The sequence below is a fragment of the Megalops cyprinoides genome, chromosome 21 (assembly GCF_013368585.1).
Source record: "Megalops cyprinoides isolate fMegCyp1 chromosome 21, fMegCyp1.pri, whole genome shotgun sequence".
NCBI classification, from domain to species: Eukaryota; Metazoa; Chordata; class Actinopteri; order Elopiformes; family Megalopidae; genus Megalops; species Megalops cyprinoides.
The window spans coordinates 23,704,821-23,724,955 of NC_050603.1; the positions used below are offsets into that span (position 1 = coordinate 23,704,821).

General features: G+C 41.2%; 1 protein-coding gene across 1 annotated transcript; it reads right to left on the reverse strand.

The window, feature by feature from the left end:
* Window positions 1-1,299: 1,299 nt before the first annotated feature.
* zgc:86598 (STKc_CK2_alpha domain-containing protein) lies at window positions 1,300-19,453 on the reverse strand. Its single transcript, XM_036515808.1, has 13 exons — window positions 19,385-19,453; window positions 10,453-10,593; window positions 9,851-9,962; window positions 8,556-8,657; window positions 8,193-8,243; window positions 7,995-8,054; window positions 6,360-6,443; window positions 5,474-5,584; window positions 5,050-5,151; window positions 4,712-4,812; window positions 3,742-3,890; window positions 2,296-2,385; window positions 1,300-1,711 (listed from the first exon to the last, which is right to left on the reverse strand). Exons 2-13 carry the CDS (start codon window positions 10,551-10,553, stop codon window positions 1,596-1,598), a joined length of 1,179 nt encoding a protein of 392 aa, XP_036371701.1. The 5' UTR covers window positions 10,554-10,593; window positions 19,385-19,453; the 3' UTR covers window positions 1,300-1,595.
* Window positions 19,454-20,135: the final 682 nt, after the last annotated feature.

Genomic DNA, 20,135 nt, shown 5'->3' on the forward strand with positions numbered 1-20,135 from the left:
TTCAGACTTGCAGACTAAAAAAAAAATTGTGTGCACACAATACTGTTGCAGCTCATGTAACTGTAAGATCCATGTTGATCATCTCTTCAATAATTCAGCTGAACAAAACAGCCGATTGAATCATTTAAGAGTGTTCCTTACTCTTTTTTGAGTTGAACAGCAGCATCACTGGAACCTTTCCTGTGTCACAGAATTTCACAACACTGCTTCGGGAGTTTGCCCACCATGATTCAGGAAGGGGGAGGCTAGCATACATTTTCAATCAATAAACAACATATTGGAGAGAATAAACTGCAAATGGTTTTGTACACTGCTACACTGTTTGAGTATAAATATCTTATACTTTGCAAACACCTTGAGAAAGGTTTTGAGGGAAAGGTATGATATTTTATGCCATACATTCTTCATTAATGCAGCACTGTGGTTAAAAGTAGGCTGGGTTTGGATGCTGGATCAGAGCATGTATGTATGTGTCTGTGTGCGCTATAGTTCTGTTAATAACTCCAGTCCAATAATCTCAGTAGTGCAGCAAACAGGAATAATCTTAAAAATTAAGAATCCTAAGGTTTAAGAATCAATTAGGAAGACATCTTCCTAGACATGCATGGAATATGAATTTTCTGTGTGAGTGAAATGGATCTAAAAAAAATAAATGTCTAAAATGGGCAATTTAATGTACAACACTAAAGAGATATTGCTTAACATTAGCAATCCTGCTCCTGCTACAATCTTGGGCAGCGAAGACGTACATATGTTCAGTCCATTTAAAGCAGTAATTGCCAAAATGACTGGCAAACGCAAAGCATGTGGTCCATAAACATGTTAATATAAAAGCAAGGCTGCTTTCACAGAAGTCCATAGCATCAGAACTAACCCTACCACAGCAGCTAATGGTAAAATCGTCTCAGAAGTCAATTTTGTTCCAGAATGTATAGGTATTGTAGAAATTACAAAAAGCCTACAGGGCAAGTGACCTTGAAAAGCATTGATACCCTTCCTCTTTTCAGCAAAACTCAGCCACATTTCATACTATCAAATAGAAACTTCAGTAGTTTTTTTTTCCACAAACAAAATCGACTAGAGTGAAATCAAGCGTTACCAATTGGTTATTTGATGCTGAAATGTTTGCTACAAACAGCATAGGTAACTGCTGTGTGCTGAGGAGTAAGTACTGAGCACCATCCTCAAAAATAAGCACCATATATGGAATCATATTGAAGGGAAACCCATAACACACTGGAATAAAGCAAGCCAACCCCACCACCACCCTTCATAAAACTGCTTCAATAAAAAATGAACTTTAGGGACATACAAAATAAATTTTATTATGCATTTTTCTCATTGATTTCTACATTGTAGTTGCATTTCTAGACACAGTCATCATGAGAACGCAGCTACGTTTCATCCAGACACAGACGCAACATAAAATTTCTGTTGTGTGTCCGAATCTCAATATAGAATTATTGTACGGAAAAAAACAAGGAACCTAATTTCATCTTCTTTTTAATACTCAACATAAAAACAAAGCCCTGATGGGCCGCCCCAGTCCCTTCCCGGACTGCGAGCCAGTGAAAAAGAGGGGGGCGGAGCTCCATTCAGGGCTGTGCCCCAGTGGCAGCTGGGATCGGTGTGCCCAAGGTGTTGGGGGAGGAGATGACAGGTGATCCGGCGATGTTACCCAGAGGCTGTGATGAGGACATTGACGTGATACCTGCCAAAAGAAAAGTAATGGTTATCAGGTAATGCTATCTGAATGGCTGGTAGGAGAACAGCTGTTCAACACATAGGCTGTTGAAGCATGAAGAATGATCACTGACTTCTAGGTTTGTTAAAATGATGTACCCTACTCAAAGGGAACATGGAGTAATCCCTTGGCAGTTCAAACCCTGCACAAACCCAATGCTAAATCTGCTGATCTTGACCCACAACTGAAGTGTATTCAATCCAATAAAGCCTGGCCTGATTTGTGGGTATCTATGGATCAGACAGGCCTGAAAACCAAGCAAAACACACTGGTACATCCATGTCGAAATGTAAGCAATATGACTTGACTGAGACGGCCGGTGGCTACGAGGTGACATGACTGCAGTTTTCACTTGAGACCCTGGTCTAATCACACCCTGTCATTCCCACCGTTCATGCGAAAGGTCCATCACCTCCACAGCTGAAAAGTATGTGAGCAGTCTTAGTCGTGCGCGCACACACAGAATGAGCACTTTTACCAACCTAAAAGATGTGTGGGTCATTAGTGAACGGCTGCAGCCGAGGCCTGAGGGGAAGCTGCGGGGTACGTACCGCTCATCATGCTGGACGAGCTCACTGGGGTACAGCTGGCAGCCATGCCTGGCGTGGAGCCCATCCTCACCTGTTCTTTCACGATGGGATCTGTCAGAGAGGGGCGGAGATGGACCGATGACTGATCGGACATGCTCTGGCAGGCAGGGCCAACTGGCGGCCTGGCCTGGGGGGTGCGTGTGTGTAACGGGCAGCGCAGTTTCAGTCGGGACCTAAGTTGCGGGGCTTGAGCTGTGCCTCCTGCTCCGAGAGCCCTCCTCCTGGCCCTGAGAAGAGCAGGCGCCCACAGACTGACAAACACACTAACCCGCTTACCTGCTGGCGTGCCCCACCCTGACCGGGAATGTGCACCTTACGCAGTTCCCTGCAGGGGGGAAACTGCTCTTTGCAAACAACAAACAGTTTTCTATTCAGACCTGTCCCTGCCATGGGACATCCATGAAAACAGAAGAATGTCACCAGCTGTCCCACATGCTACAGTCCCCCAGTAACACAAGTTAATACGATCTAGCTCAAGCTGCCTTTCCTGACTCATCCTAACAGATCAGGCTCCAGCTATAATAACAGGCTAGTTTAACATTTTTCTCAAGCAGACGTTACATTATCTAAAGGTGGCATCGTTTTTCAAGCGTGACTCCAAGCAGTTGTGGCTGGCAGAAGAATTCCTCAAATAAGTGCTTTCGTAGCGTTCAGTGAGACTAATTCCTGGGCTAATCTGTAAAACTGGAATTCAGCAGGGAATGCTGGAAGACAACAGTTGCAGTTAGACAAGTCAAGCTGGTACAAAGCAGAATGACAGCTACAAAGCAACCTCCACACCGGAAACATTCAGGAATTAATACATAAATACACTGCACAACGGCAGCAGCACATCATAACTTCACTATAACTGTTTGCCACCAGAATCCAGGGCTCTTGTGCTCTGACTTGTCTGTGGTGGTGGTCAATGTAAAGGAATGTGTTCCAAGCTTCAGAGTTCAGTGTGTGAAGAATGCAGCCATAGTCTGAAGCTCTCTGAACCTCTGCTGGTTCTGCTTAGCCTGTCCGGGGCTCCTTCCCCATGGCTGCTGCTGTTGGGAGGTGATCTTAGGTGGAAGTGTGTCACAGCTATTTGCATGCTGTTTGTCAGCTATTTGAGCCCCGTGTACAGGGTGTGTGTGTGTGTGTGTGTGACTGTAGAATGGCGTATGTATGTCAGTATGTAGTGTGGGTGGGTGTTTCTATGTGGCATGATATGTGTGTAAGTTTATGTGTGTGTGTTCATGCACATGCAGTCTGTGTGGTGTAGTGTAGTGTGTGTATGTGTGTGTGGTGTGGTATGTGTGTGTCTTGGTGTCTGTATGCTATGTGTGTGGTGTGTGTGTGTGTGTGTATGTGTGTATGGGGTGTAGAGTGGTGTGTGTCTGTGTTGTGTGGTACGTACGAAGGCGTCTGCGTGTGCCTTACAGAAGTAGGGGTGCTCCATGGCCTCTCTGGCGGTGAGCCGGGCCTGGTGGTCGTAGCGCAGCAGCTTGTCCAGGAAGTCCAGCGCCTCGGTGCTGACCAGGTGCTGGTTCTCACTGTGCACAAAGCGCTCCCACCTCTTCCGGGAATGCCTGCCACAGACAGCAACATTCATTACATTACAGTAATCTTCCCATCTCGGCCTGAGAAACAGCACGTCCATGCACCATTTTACCCATCAACTGAAAGCCTTCAATGACACGTGTGCATTTTCTCCAGACACTGGAGCACATTTGTGTTAGTTACATGCTGCTGATAAGGGTTTGCTAGTCAGCTACTAATGAGAGCTCTGAGAACAGAGTATGTGCTCCTGGGTATGCCTGTACATACACAACAAGCTAGTTTCCAGCCAATGGGAGTCATGACTGGCCTTGTGGTCACAATTTAAATGGGAGTTTAGCTTAGCTGTTTTGTCACCCAGGGTTACTAACTAACTAAAGGGAGTTGTGTCTGGACATGTGGTGACCCAGGATTTATGGTCAGTAGTAGCACTGCTAAGCCATGTCGTCACGCAGCCTTTCTAGACCAGATGTAAAGTAATGGAGGCGGCATTGTAAGGAGCAGGACTCATGACCAAAAGGTTGCTGGTTCGATGCCCCAGGGGCACCGCTGTTGTACCATCGGGCAAGGTAACTAACCCAGAACTGCCTCAGTAAAATATACAGTAAAAAACTATAACCTAGGTAAGTCACTCTGGATAAGACCATCTGCTAAATGTCAATAATGTAATGTGTGAGGCAAGGATAAAACCCACACAGTTCCATAATTATCTTAGAAACAGTTCTTACAGCACTTTCACTGACTCTCCTGATCTTATGAGGGGTTTTCCGAAGGATTACATTAACAACAAAAAAGTGTGGAGTCTTTTTCTTTTTAACCCAAATGTAACCCTTTTGTCTTGGAATACACATACCTGCCCAAAATATCATTGAACCGAGGGTCTAGCTCAATGTTGTATTTGTCGATGTAGTCATACAGGTCTTCGGTACCCAGTACTTTAGCAATTCGTACAAGCTGCAAGCAAGAAATTACATACATTATATACAGAGAGTACCAGACAGGACACCAACATTTGAACGAACAGAAGCCAGCTTTCCTGTGAACACTTAAAGATTATTTAAAGAGTATTTCACACAAGATTCCTCAATGAAAATTAATGTCTTTTCACTTCTGAGTAAGTCCTTCATTTTTAGGATGCGATTATGTACTCAATTGGAGGATGTTTGCAAATTAACACAAGTGATCTCTTACCTGATCATAGTTGTCATGTCCATGGAAGAAGGGCTCCTTTCTGAAGATCATACTAGCCAGCATGCAACCTAAACTCCACATGTCTAAACTGTAGTCATACATCTACACAGGAAAAGGAAAACAGAACACATTGCAACACATTTTTAAACCTGTAACAGGCATAGATATTGGCAATGTAAAGAGTGAACAATCTTCACTGTGATTTAACAAGAGAAGGCATCAACCTGCTCTATGCTTGGCACACTCAAAGCACTTTACCTGCGGTTTGTTGTGTATTGTGTATAAATTAGAAATACTGAGTGAAAAAGAATTACGAGGTCAACTACTTATATTTTTTTGACACAAACTCTAGGTGGCATGTGACAATATTCAGTAAAAGACTAAAGTGAGCGTATGAGCTCAGAAGCAGAGGAGGAAGATCCACCTGGTAGTCTACCAGCAGCTCAGGTCCCTTGAAGTATCTGGATGCGACTCTGACATTGTACTCCTGGCTCGGGTGGTAAAACTCTGCCAAGCCCCAGTCTATCAGGCGAAGCTGTGAACACCACAAGAACCACATCGAGGTTAACATCAAAATCCTACTCCTTTGCCCCCTTCACTTACTGTGATAGTTACTGTGTTTGTATGTGGTACATTGCTGGCAGTTATGAAGGCAATGCTTGTTCACTTATATAAATTACAGACATCTACATCATATTCTTCTTGAGAATTGTACAGACAACTCAAGATGCCAGTATTTAAGACAATTAACTAACAGGAAATAATCCAAAACCTAAAGCCATCTTATGTTATATCGAAATAACTTCACATTAGTAATATTTCTGTAACAAATATAGTAGATATGCAAGATATGAAAATGCTATAGATGTAGTAAATAAAATTTTGACATAAGTCAGAACAAGAGCTATAAACAAATAGCAAAAATTCAATGAAGATTTACATTAAGACTTTGAGTTGGATCAATATTAAATTAAAAGACATTCATATATTATTAATTATACACAGCTCAGCAGCTACAAGAACAATCCTTAGTTTGAGATATTAATGTGTTATCGCTTGTCAGCTGAATGTATTTGCACATTAGCAGAACAAAAAACTTCAACACTCCTTAAATGTCTTACCTCAAGAGGGCAACATGTCTTACCTAATTAACTGAATAAAAAGGTAAAATTAGACTGAAGTAGGGAGCCTTGCTCCCTGTATAGGTAAGACATTAACACACTTCACAAGCGACTCCTTGCCCTTCTTGTTTACTGATCCACAGCTGCAAAAAAACAATCTTTCAAAGTCCAAGGCAGGAGGTTCAATACCTTTCTGTGTTCGTGGTCAATCATTACGTTGTGTGGTTTGACATCTCTGTGCATGATTCCCATACTGTGACAGTAGTCCAGTGCCTGTAGAGGGCAAAGGGAAAACTCTCAAAAAGCTGGTGACCGGGCTCACCGGAGGAACCACATCATCCAAGGGGGGGGAAAAAAAAGCTGGGACAAATTTGTTGCGAAACCTGGCTTCTCCTTCCAAGTTAAGAAGACTAGGACTGACTAAACACAGACCTGCTCCACTGTCGCGTGTGCGTAAAGTGTCTTCTGCACCACAGACTACGCAGTCCAGGTCTGCACACCTGAGCCTTTAAACTAGCCCAGCCCTTTCCAAAACAGGCAAACAATAGGAGATAGGGGCCACCCTGGCAGAGGGATGTCTCTGGTGACTGCCAACACTCAAACCCTCCAATGTATGTCCTACAGCTCCAATAAACTAAATGTGGAAATTCCTGTGAATGTACAAAGCACTAAAGTAGGCATGTATTTGCCCTAGCTGCCCATGCTACGTCGCCCTAGATAATCGAGCTGTGTTTAGATATGACATGAAGCTTTACATCACAAAATTGAGCAGCAGGGTGGTGTATCTGGTCCAAATGCAAACCACTTCAGCCAGTCACAGTCACTACTGGTGGTTTAAGTAACTCCTTGTGGCTTAAACATGTTGCCTCCATACGTATCAGATTCCCTGGCATTGCAGTATGTGAAATCTTGGTCAAACACAGCAAAATGTAAGAGCACTACATGTAAGTGAGTTTACACACAACAAAACGCATACCCTCAAAAGCATGTGTTCAATGCAATACATCATTCTGAGCATGTAAACTAGTAAAACATTTGGGAACTGATGCATATGCATGAATTCAACTGTTGGTTGTATGCTTGTGTTATTTAAGTTAAAATTCTGACAGATTCAGACATAAGAGATGACATCTTTGGCGTAAAAAGATCTTAAGGAACTTGGCCAGCGCTGTGACAGACCTAACAAGCATTCAGGTAGGAGGTTCTCTGGTAAGAGGAGACACTGAACAGAGGCAGATTTTCACAGACAAAAGACCTAAAACCCTGTCTGTTACACCATTGTAATTTAAGTCTATTAGGATTTATATTAAATGTGAAGTAGGCTTTTAGAGGAAGAAACAAAATGCTACAGATAAAGATGTGTCCTTTTACATGGCTTTTTCCGTCACTTCACGTCTGTCAACAACAACAAAAGCATTTAGCCCCCCTGAAACAGCCTTATAGTGAATCCCTTCACACTGGGCATGCAAATCGCCCTCTCCACTCATCCCCCTTGCAAGGCTCCTCTGTCTGACATTCCCAATTGGTCAGAGCACTTTTCTCGCTTTAAATTATTAATAGCAGCGGGGAAAGGTGATATTACCATTGATACACAAGCACATTCCCGCGTTATTTTCTTCCGGAACAATCTGAACTACACCGGCCTACATCAAAGCCCAGTGCTGTAAGGCAATCTTACTCCAGTCTGTGGTGTCGTAGCAGCTGACGCATTCTGCCTATTCAACCGCAATAGGGTTACACAGTTAAACACTGTAAATTAACACCAGGGGGGTGCAGTTCAGTCTGAACTGCAAGTGCTAAAACACAGACATGCACAAGCCTTACCTTCAAGATTTCATACATGTAGAACCGAATGTCGTAGTCTGATAGCGTTTGATACAATTGCTGCAAAAAAAAAACAGAAGAACTTGTTCTTTCAACACTTAGAATTTCAAAGCAGCCCATAAATTAAGAATTATGTACACTGGGAGGACAAAAAGACAAAGCTTGGGCAGTCCTTTTGTGAAGAGTTAATTATCCTACCTTGAAGTCTGTGTTGTTTACATGTTCAAAAACTAGGGCAGGTGTCCGAGACTGATGAATGTGAAAAGGAGAGAGAGAATATTATTTCAATCATCCCTGCTATTGCATGCAACTAAGGACCATACAAGATGGCATCATAAACTTAAGAATAAAGAATAAAGAATAGTGCAGATAAGTACGCCTTTTTAATGACCATCTCATTGTTTAAAATAAATGAGTGGCATATTGTTTAATTTCTTTCAGGCTAATAAACCCCCTTGAGGTGCCTGATCTCATTTTCAGGTGGGTTCAGTAATAGCAGTACATGAATGCGTTTGACGTGAGGTCTAACATTAGCTGCATATTTTGTTTCAGGAAACTGACCACAGGATCCTTGACAATGTCTAGAAGTGTGATGATGTTGGGCCCTCCTCGAAGGTTCTCTAGAATCTTAATTTCTCGCTTGATTTTCTTCTTTTTGACTGGCTGTGGGAAAAGGACGAAAAAAAAAATCAGACATATAGAACAACACACAACTGGCTGGCAGCCAGCGCCTCCTGAGGCAAAATGCATCAGATAAGTGCAGCACCAGCTGGGTGTTTAAAACAAGGTAAACTGGGGTGAAGACTAAAATCTGTATCTAATCAACAAAACACAAACACCACTTTTCAAAAAGGCCCAAAACTGTACGAGGACCTAAATTAAAAAATACAGTAGTTAAAATACTCCACTGTTCTCAAAACATGTTGACAAAATGGTTGCAGTAGCCTTTAACTTTCTAGCAATAAAAGACTCGAGATTCCAGCACATGCTGGCACGATCAGCACTTTGCCAGCATCAGACGGAGAGCTAATGAACCTGTCTTTACGGAGAATGGAGCCTCCAAATAAATCGCAGCTTTCGCCCGGTTTAAGAAAAAACAAAGGGAGAAAGAAAAGTCTATCTTTGGAACTGCATGATTCTAAGTAATACCCCTCAATGCCCAGAATGTTACCAAAAATGTCTATTGTAAGAGACGTAACAGGCCTACTAACCATCTATATTTGTTTAAAGTAGAATTTTTACAGAAAAACACATTTTAGAAAATTTGATTAAAAAAAAACAAAAAAACGAAAAACAAATAGTTTGTACAAAAAACAACCACTGAGAGAAGTGGTGGGGACAGCTGTGAGAAAAACTTCTGATTTATTTCCCATTTATTTCATTACGGCATACGTGTGTGTTTGGCAAAAAGAAAGACCTACAAGAAATTATGAACGTTTTTGATATTTTCAAAAGCATTTTGTTCAGAACAAAACTATTGGACACATGCAAGTATCAAAGTATTTTTTTTTTTTTTCAAAATGACACCAGATAGTCCAAGTAGATAGGCATTCTCCTAAATCATGCCCTTCCCATTCAGGTTCAGTTGAGAAAGCAGCGGCATGACAATTAATACCATAATTTACAACACAGGTTTGTTGAATTTGAACAATTGCATGGAATATAGCTATCTTGACATTTAAAAAAAGGGATTTGATGCGCGCCTGCGGTTCCCCAAGCTCCATGGACAGGTGCAGCTATGCGGCGTTAGCTACAGCCCATCCCCGCAGCCGACAGCTGAGCGCGCCTCCCTTCCAGGAATGTAACATGACCACGCCTCTCCACAAACCCGTGAGCGAGGGAGGGAGACACCATACCTTGAGTATTTTGACGACTACTTTCTCGTTGTTTGTGATGTTTATGGCCTCAAACACTTCACTGTATTTGCCTCTGCCGAGTTTCCGCACCAGCTGGTAATCATCTTGATTCCTGAGGCACAGGGAAAAAAAAAGGTGGGTGTGGGGAGTGGCACATAAAACGTGCATTTCACACAGCTGACGCATTTAACACAAACACTGTAAAAGTTTTCCAAACTAGAACATTTAAAAAAATAATAATAATAATAATGTATACTATATACAATACATACATGTGTATTTTGTATCATTAAAAATAAACACACACTTTATATATAAAAATCTAAAATGCATACAAGCGTATATGTACATATATACATATAAATAAATAAAACGTGTATTATATACATACATACCTACACAAATTTGTGTTTACATATATATATATATATACACACAAATACAGAAACGTGTTCACAATACCATCATTTTAACAGCAAATGACTCAAGGAGCATGCATCTCTCTGAGGATGTGGGGAGATCTGAGGAAAATAGCCTTTTAAATGTCCCTTCGAGGAGGGTGTCAGCAGGCATTACAATCTCAGACACGGGTTCAAGCTCACCCCCACTCAACGACATGTGACTCATAGTCCCAATACTCCCGGGGCCTCTGTGTGTTCACATCGGGGTAAACTCGGGATCGACTTGTGACTGGACCTGACATAGTCTGGGCGTGGAGGTGACAGTGCTGTTTTCAGGATCACCTGGAAGAGGGTGGGAGGGACATGAATTATGACACAAGAACTTATCCCAATTTTCCACAATATGTATACACGCACATTTCGCTTTTGAGTCATCAATGGTCAGAAAATGCTGTGTCCCACTACATAACCTCTGGAATCTACATCTGCTGCTTCAGCTAGATAAAACTGAACATGCCTCAACATCAGAATTTCATTCAGCATACAACAATCAATTTTTTCACAAGCCATCTCAAGGCCGATTTTAAAACACATTGGCATCTGGCTTGCTCCAATGGAGCTTCAATAAAGCAGACTGTAACAGAGGCTCTAGAAAACAGTGCTAAGTGCATGCTAAACATTCTAAACAAACATGGCTATGGCACTGTAGTAACAAGAAAATGTGATTACAGAGTTCCCAGACATGGCGAGAACATAGTGTTAACCTATGCAATTAGCACAATTCAATACAGAAAATAGGTCAATGAAAACGCAGCAGCCCACACTGAATCAGCTTGTTTGTTACACAAGTTTGTCCAACAGTTCAATTTCACATACAGCTGTATATATGTAGTTCAAATAACTAACTACCTGCACAGTACTCCTTTCAAAAGAACACATAATTAAAAGGTATAACTTCACACTTTGAGCATTTGTATCATCTTAGTCAGTGCAAATTCTGAATCTGTTCAAAGAAAAAAAAATCTTGCATATTCACTTTGCATAGACAGATCTTTGTCTCAGCCCTACAAGAGTCATAACCTAATGTTCCCTCAAAGTTGCGACACCATGAAAATAGGAATACACTGCACTGACATGCACAAAGGGATGCTGAAGTGTACTGTTGTGTTAGCTTGGTGCAATTTTAAAAACACGCAGGGGAGGTTGAACAGATTTAAAATATATTTTGAAAAGAAAGTCTAGGAAGAGGGGGAATGAGGCAATTTCTCCCAGAGATCTGTATTGCGTTAACACCAATTTTGATTAGAATCTCTACTGAAACGTCACAACACGCTCTGCAGGTGAACATGCAAGAACTACAGGAATTCAGTCCCACATTGTGACAATATCACATATTTCTTGGAAGAACTCCTTTTCTACAAACTACCAGGGAGGGTTCTTAGAGGTAAGCAGTTCAAACAGCTGGGAGGGACAGGGATATAGGACAGGAAGGAACAAAGATATAGGACAGCTATCTAGCAAATAAAGTCAACTCAGACAAAAATGATTGCTTCCATGTGTAGATAAAGATTGATTTCATTTGCATCTATATCAATACTAAAAGTCAATGCTAAAATGAATTGGCGCATTTATGGCACATTCATGACCTTGAAGAGGTCATTCACCTTTAACCACCTGAGACAAAAATTCCAAATCAGATCAAATAATACAATCATGTAATTAACTCCTTTTCTTATTGTTTAATGTAATGTACAGTGCTGACAAAATCTGAATATAGTCAAATGTAGATTTTTCAAAATAAGCGATGCAAACGAGGACCTTGCTATGCTGACATCTGCTTTCTGGTCTTGCGGATTTGTTGACTGACCACATAAATTAAACCAATAAGAAAACATAGTGAAACATAGCATGAAAAGTGGCATGTATACTAAAAAAATACAGATGCACGATGATATCGGCCCGACATCGGTATCAGGCGCTAAATTAAGAAGTTAATTATCAGCATCGGCAGATATGAAAATTTCTGCCGATGTGCCTGGCCGATAAGGTGATGCGTTAACTATGCGCACGCGATGACGCTATGAGTGCCAACAACAAGCTTCAACATGTCATGGAAGTATTTCCAAGTATCTGAAACAGATAACAAAGTTGCTAGTTGCAATGCTTGTAAAGCACCAGTGATGCGAGGAGGGGTAAAAAACTTAGTTAAGTTTCTCACTCTGGGAGGATGCTAGCTGTGTGCTGCTAAGCTTTTCTCTGCTTCTGGAGGGGTGTGAGACCATTTTTAAATAACGCGTGTCTGTAAGGAGAGAATGCAATTTGAAATGAAATAAGACAGCCCGTGATCGCCGAGCTCGTGCTTTGGGACTCGAACGGAGGGCCTAATAGTTTCGACCGACCCCCAGCTAAGCTCTCACCCTGGGAAGATGCTAGCTGTGTGCTGCTGTGTGCTATATATATATATATATATATATATATATCACACACACACTAACACACACAATATCGGTATCGGCATTGGCCATGGGCCAAAATGAGTTTGAAAATATCGGCATATCGAATATCGGCAAAAATCCAATATCGTGCATCCCTACTAAAAAAATATAAAACAATACACAAAGACAGCTTGTGTGTCTACTCACTTCTAGATATTCCTGTTTTCTTTTCCTAATAGTCTTCCATCTTGTGAAAACACCATGAGTGAACTTTCATGCTTGGGACACAGAACCCCAGCCAGAAGACCTGGTTTAATTCCAAAGGAACAAGGCTGTGTTTGCTGGGGCCCAGCCCCAAACAGTGATAAGAACTATATCACAAAACCTGACCACATTCCAATTACAGCAAGCCAAACACTTCATGTATTCTGCACTGGATTTAATTTTAGTGCTGTGTGCATTTATCACAAACCTAACTCTGAACTTTACTGACCACTAGCCCAAGTCAGAACTTTCAATCAAACTGTTAATCCAAACAGTTCGCCAGAGCACTACTGGCAGCAGAGCAATCAGACATGGACACTTTCCACATTTAAAAATCTACTTTACATTTTTTGATAGGTTAACTATTGTAACATTAAGTCAGCTGCTGCAGATTGCGGAATCGCTCCAACAAAGGATCTTTCTCTCTGGTAACAACTCAATTTTGTTATGAGCCACTCAGGTTTTCCAAGATTTTGGCATGTAAGGTCACCTTGATGACATAACTACCCAGCCAAATTCTTTTAATACACTGAAGTTTTGCCTCAGCAATAAGTCTCTGGATGAACCAAAGAAAACCCAAAAGTCTACACACACATAACTAGTTATCCTGAGGCATGTAAGACATTTGCCGGCTTTCTGCTCAACCCCTTCCGTGCAGTCTTAAAGAGTGAGAGACTTTGCCTCATTAACCCAGAAATGTGAGCCATGGACAATCATTTGGGCAGCCATGCTTCTGTTTAAAGTGAGGCAAATTCCATACTGCATGTTTTCCAACTGCAATGTCATTGTTTTGCTGCCATCTCATCTTGTTTTTTCTCTACTTTCCCCTATTCACTACTATCAGTGTGCGTTTTAAGATAACAATTGTTCAAAACCTCCAACAGAGACAAACCTTTGGTAATGAATGCAAATTTTTAACAAGTAACCATTATCATACAGTACTTAATGAGCGTGCTGCCGTCTCCTGAGTGTAAACTTCTATGTTCTGTTTGAGGGAGCGAAGACAGCATTTCTCATGACTGCCCAGCTGCTTCTTCTCATAGCGCTTAAGCTGGCATCCATTCAGAAAATGAAACTCATTTTTACAAGCAGAATGATAATTTTTAAGCAGGATGATATGGAACAAATCCAAACACTGCAAGTTTATTCCTGCTTCCTGTGCAGTGTGGCTAAATATCAATTAATATGCATACCCCTTCCCCCTTACCTTATTGATCAAAACAGTCACCATCCCACTGAACTCACGTTCTGGCAATCACTAGGCAGTAAATTATAGAAGCATGGAAAGATTCTGATTTTAACAGGCAAACCTGTCAGTGGCTGGATGATCACATAAAAAGGGTAGGACAACTCACACTGTTGTGTCACGGGCATCACTGAGCTCTGTACTGTAACTATCACAGGTAGACAAAGTCATTACAAGACACTGGAACTCACCTTAAAATTTATTTCAATTAGGCCTAAATTATGTTTAATAAATTCTCGTAACATGCTTCATTTGCATGAACCTTCAAGTCAACCTAATTTCTTTTAAAGTCATGTGAGGCAGCAGCAACCAGCAGCAAGTTATCAATCATTAAAGTGATTTGATAATGAATCAGTTCTTAGAATGCTTAAGTCCAGTGTTTCTGATAACCACAGTGCGGTTAATCACAATGTTGCCATAATTACCTTTGACCAACAGCCCTGGACTGGTCATCATACAAAATCAAGAAGGTAAGACAGAGTCACTCAGAAAGACAGACAAAAAAGGTCATCAGTACAACCTGTCCATCCATATATTATTTTTATGCTTGTGACTATTTATCATGCAGAGTCAGACCAATGTGCCACACTACAGAACTAGTGAAAACCACAGCACTCACATTCTGACTAGGTTTATAAAGGAGAACTGGGGCCTCTGAATAGGAGACAGGGGATGGCGGGTTAGGACAGATTTGAATAGTAAGACAGCTAAAAATGTTTTACCGTGAGTGCTGGGTGCTTGTGTGGACAAATGAAAGTTCTGTTCAAAGGAGCATGCATGTGTGAAGAGGACATTAACATGCTGAATGTGACAGTTCTGCTCCAAGTTCATTTTATAGAAAGTAGTGCATTTGCCTGACTGGCGCACAACATGAACCAGCCACAGTGTTCTGTTTTCGCTTGCTGTCTGTCGACATTGAGACAATCAGTTCTGCAGCAAAATAATGATGCAGAAAACTGAAAAATAAAAAATCTTTTGTCTTTGACTAACTGGCCAAGGATGCTATTATATTTGTGCATCAGTCCAACTTCAAAACCATGCAAACAGTTCAAAAAGATTAAACAAAAATGACTTTGATGTTAATCGTCAATCAGCAGGACCCATTTCTGCTGTTTTTTATAATTATTCCTTGATAGCAATTATGTACACCACAAGCACACAAACGGCCCTGTAAGTGTGCCAAAATAGCTTTGTCACCAGTTTCCAGCAAGGCACAGAAAACACAGTCAATACTGCTAGCTGCAGTGCTAGTTAGATGTAAACAGCAGAGTTACACAGTTGAACACATTTATGGACACCACTGCAGGCAACACTTGAGCAAATTTCACTTGGCTATTTATAATGCACAGCTGTAACATATCTAAATCCTTTCTGTAAAGATGGACTCTAAAGAAGGTGGGGGAGGGTGGGGGGAGGGCTGAAGCTGAGAAGTCTTCGGAATCACAGAAACACACAGGGGGTGTTTAGTTTATTAAATTCTACACAGCACAACAACACCACTTGGTACGACACAGAACTGCCCAATCCGTGGCAACTGTCAATGCATCCCTAAAATTAAATAGTGTCTTTGCTGGTGCAAAAGCAACAATTCTACCATGTTCAATTAAAATCTCTTCATTAGGTTTTCAATTATTTTGTTCACAGGAAGACTAACAAACATACCTACACTCCTCAGGAGTGACCACACAACTGCCACCACTTAGCAGCTGTAAAAGGAATTTTTTGTTTTCCTTTATGAGGTTAACTTATATGGATACCACATGCAATTGCTGGACGTTATCCAGTGTGCCTGCAATCAAACCTGGCCAACGATGACAATGAGCAGCGAGGGAACCTGAACACATGCACCACTGTCCTATCGCTTTCCTGCAGACCATCCATTCCGAACCCCCAGGGCACGGACAGACACCCTTCACTCTCTATTGGACTCTTTGGCACACACTGAATGTCACTTACACATCACATGATAACTCACGGGTATGTACCTTTCCACCACATTTTTCCTGCGGTTGAGGGTCAGGAAATAAAGTCTTTTTAATAAAGTTTTTTTCTGATAAGTTAATTATTTTCCTAGTATTTTTCTACTCAGATTAGGATTTCACCGCTACTGACCAACGCTACTGTTTTTAAGAACTGGCGAACAACACCTTTGGGTTGCTAGCCTGTCAAGCGCGTGAGCTCTGTATTAGCCTCGTAAAAAGGCGGGACAGATAAAAATGCGGTTTTCTTGACGTGATGTGCATGCTTATAAACACAGCTTCCCTACTGCTTTAAACCTTCGCAGCACATTAACTTGAGGTCTTTGTGAAATAGCTACGCAAATTTACAACGATTCAGTAGCATAAATGATGACGAGCCCATCCCAGTTGCAATTAGACGCAGAACGCACGGCTTGACTCCAGCTCAGAACCAGTACTCAATCACCCGTCGGTGCCGTACAGCAAAGTTGTTCTCTTATATACATTTTTAGAAATTATAAATAAATGAAAATGAGAACTCCTCAGATCAGTATACTATAGCAGTACTGCAGCGTACTATAGCAATAATTATTCCTTCGATACAAATTATTGGGTAGTCTTATGCTGAGAATAGAACAGATCTTTATATAATCCACAGATGCAAGGTTTGTATTGCCAATACCAATTTCTCATCAGAACTGAACTAAATCCAAATAACCAGTACTTCTGCTACAGAGATGTCCTCATGTTAAAATGCCTTCAACAGCGATGCTGGTCTCCAAGGGGGGGGGGGGTGTCGGTGCAAGATTAAAAAGGATTATATAATAATACAGACAAAAGGATCCGGATACCTAAAAGCATGACCAAGGGCCATATATTTAACTTCCAGACTCACGTGATCAAAATTTACAGACTTTTGAATTACAGGACTTAATCCCTAACCGAAATCACTCAACCTTCACCCTAACCAGTAACTAAAGCCTTTCAAACAGCAACCTGTTGGAAGTTAAGAGATTAAACATAATGTTTTCTCGGTGAAGAATTGTGTCTTCATCCTGAAATGGTTCTTAAAGCAAACAATCATAAAACTTTAGTTACAAAATGCATGGACTGCTTTCTTTTAGCATGTTAAATATTTTGTTAACAGTGGCTAGACAGCAATTATATATAGTACCGGAACTCTTTATTATCGACACAATTTTTGTTGAATAGCGACTGCCATGTCCTTTTTGTTGATTTTGTAGAATGAATTTAACTGTTCAACGCTGCGCCTGTACTTCTTCGCTGTTAGCGACACAAAGATTTCTGTTTAGACACTTGCTCTTAAATTGCAACTGCAAAATGCGTGAAATCTCCTAAATTTCCATCCAATTTTAATGGCAATATTTTTGTCTTATTAAATAATTGATAGCTGGATGTCGATTTGCCTTAATTAAAAGCTCGCCTGCCAGGCCTGCCAGCAATTCACAAAACACCCAGACCAAACTGAGACAACAAACTGAGGGCGAGTGTGATAGAACAGCTTTTTGTCTTAAATTTGGAATCGAAGAACACTCCGTTGTATTCCCTTGTAGCCAAGACAGCGTGAAGCAAGAAGATTAGCATGCTACAGTAAAAATGCTTTAAGGCTAGCTAGTAACTGCATTGGTCAAGTCATCCCATCGATACCATAAGCTTCTCCGGCATAGAAATGTTTTAGGTATTATAATCGCCATCACGGTAGGTAGTAGGTAGCTTGCTTGCAACAATCTAAGAGCACAAATTGTATTAGCTACTAGATTTCACAGTGGGAGCATTGCTGTCATGATGCTAACAAACAAGTGATTGGGCTATTTTACGCATTTGTATGGCTAGCTTGCGTTAGTTCTAATATGGACCTAGCTAGGACAATTATGTTGTCTCGCTAACTAACGTTAGATACTTATCAGCTATGATACCTGCCCCACAGCTATGTAGGTAGCTAGAAAGACCCACAAGGCCACAATTAAGCCTGGGAAATTTCCTTACTCGCAAATGAGTTGTAGGGTTACCGGGATCAGCCAAGGGGTTAGCGAGCTACAGCCACTGGGTACCCAACGTTTCATTCAAACAGAATATAACTTAGCAGGCCAAGTGTAGATAGTTAGCAAGCAGAGTAGATAAGGTTAACTAGTATGACAACTACTCGATGAAACTATGACACCTTTGCTAAACGTCATAACTCGATTACTGGCCAACATTAGCCGCGCGCTTATGGGAATCAAATTAGTCATTTCAAACTGGTGAGTTATGGGTAGCTAGAAATAACTACCACACTAGCTAACTAGACATACTAAGGTTAGCCACCACTTAAGTTGTAGCTACGAAGTAGTCAGCTACCTAACTGGATGTTAATGTGTCTATATGTAACATTAGCTAGAGTAAAACAGACTGAACCATCCAAGGCATCGTTTCATTTAGCTAGCTAGCTACATTGATTTACCAGAGGAGAAAGGACAAGCGGCCGGCTAGGTAATTAACACAGCCGGTAATGTGTGGAAAACGAAGCCTTCTGATAGCCGGCCAATTTCCAACTTCACTGTATCCAGCGTTAACCACTGGCTACCCCGACACTGCATATCCGTGGACAACTGCAGACTTATTTTGACAGAGGACGTAAAGCTGGTAGCTGACTAGTCTTGCTCATCGGCCTTGATATTCTGTTATAGCTTGAGCTCGCTTGTCCAGTGATGCTGCTTGCCAGCCATCACCATTTTCACCAAGTTAGCTCGCTGGCTAGCAAGACAGGCAGCCAATCAGTCCTCCTGTGTGCGCTTCGCAACCATGCAACTTAGATCAACGCAGCATATCTGTAACACTAACTAGGCAGCTTCCTCGATTGTGAAATTTACTCAACATTTAAACCACGCACCGACTTGGCACACAACAGAAGAATAAACCCAATCGTCTCATCTTCGGAAAATATTTAAACCAACCAACGGCAATTACAATATCCCCAATTTCAAGGAAGAAGCTATGGAAGCGATGCTTCCACCCTGCCCATGATCTGGTGAAGCTAGCTATGTAGCCAGCTAGCCAGCTACAGAATTGTCGGGAGTCGCAGAATTTTCAAGATCATAAATCTATGTACGCTAGGATCCCTGTTTTAGAGTGTGAACGCCTATTATTCATTCTAACAATATGTATAACACCATAAAACGAACGATACATTATTGTGATATATTTTACGCAAATTATGTACAGTTTATTACCTCCCAGCGCTTCTAGGATGACAATATGGCGGTTCCTGCAGACACTGGACTCCGGCAAACAGCTTTGAGATAAAAGGGTATGTGTACCTCCGAACCTCGAGGGGGCGCAATTGTTCAGTTTGGGGGGAAAAATAGGGTGGAGCACTGACCTTTACTTACGAAGATGAAGTGAGGTAGAGCTGAGGATGTGTGGATGGTGTGGTTTGGCTGTAGCCTTCTACGAATTGTGAGAAATTACATCGTTTTTGTTACGTCAGAAGTCAAGTGAAATATTTTGAGAAGTGTTTCAGAAGATAATAAATTGAGATAATGCTGTTGATGATGAATACAGGAGAGATATTGTAAGGCACATACTGGCTTGCTGTCTCCTGTTAGCATTCATGGTAAATCACACTTTGACTGTGAACAATGACATCGCTTAACAAACTTGATATATATATATATATATATATATATATATATATATATATATATATAATATTTGCTCAATTTGCAAGAGTTTGCCCTACAAGAGTGCTTTTGAGCCTGTTAATGCTGTTGGTTCAAGAACATTCCACATGTTACCTCGGGAGTAAGGCTAAGGCATCAAAACAATATATTTATCAAGCCAACAGCTACTTAGACTGGCATCAGTGGTATTTTGTTTGATCTGGAAGGGATATTTACCTTGGAGGGCTCCTACAGTTGACTGCCACGGCCAATAAGTACAGGGTTAACAATCAACATGTGTGATGAATATAAACAGTCACCA

Excerpts from the sequence above, each read along its gene's own strand:
- zgc:86598 (XM_036515808.1), bottom strand. The coding sequence starts at position 10,553 with ATGTCAGGTCCAGTCACAAGTCGATCCCGAGTTTACCCCGATGTGAAC. Across the intron at positions 9,963-10,452 it reads TCACATGTCGTTGAGTGGGG|GAATCAAGATGATTACCAGC; the intron begins GTGAGCTTGAAC and ends CCTGTGCCTCAG. Across the intron at positions 5,585-6,359 it reads TTGACCACGAACACAGAAAG|CTTCGCCTGATAGACTGGGG; the intron begins GTATTGAACCTC and ends TGGTGTTCACAG.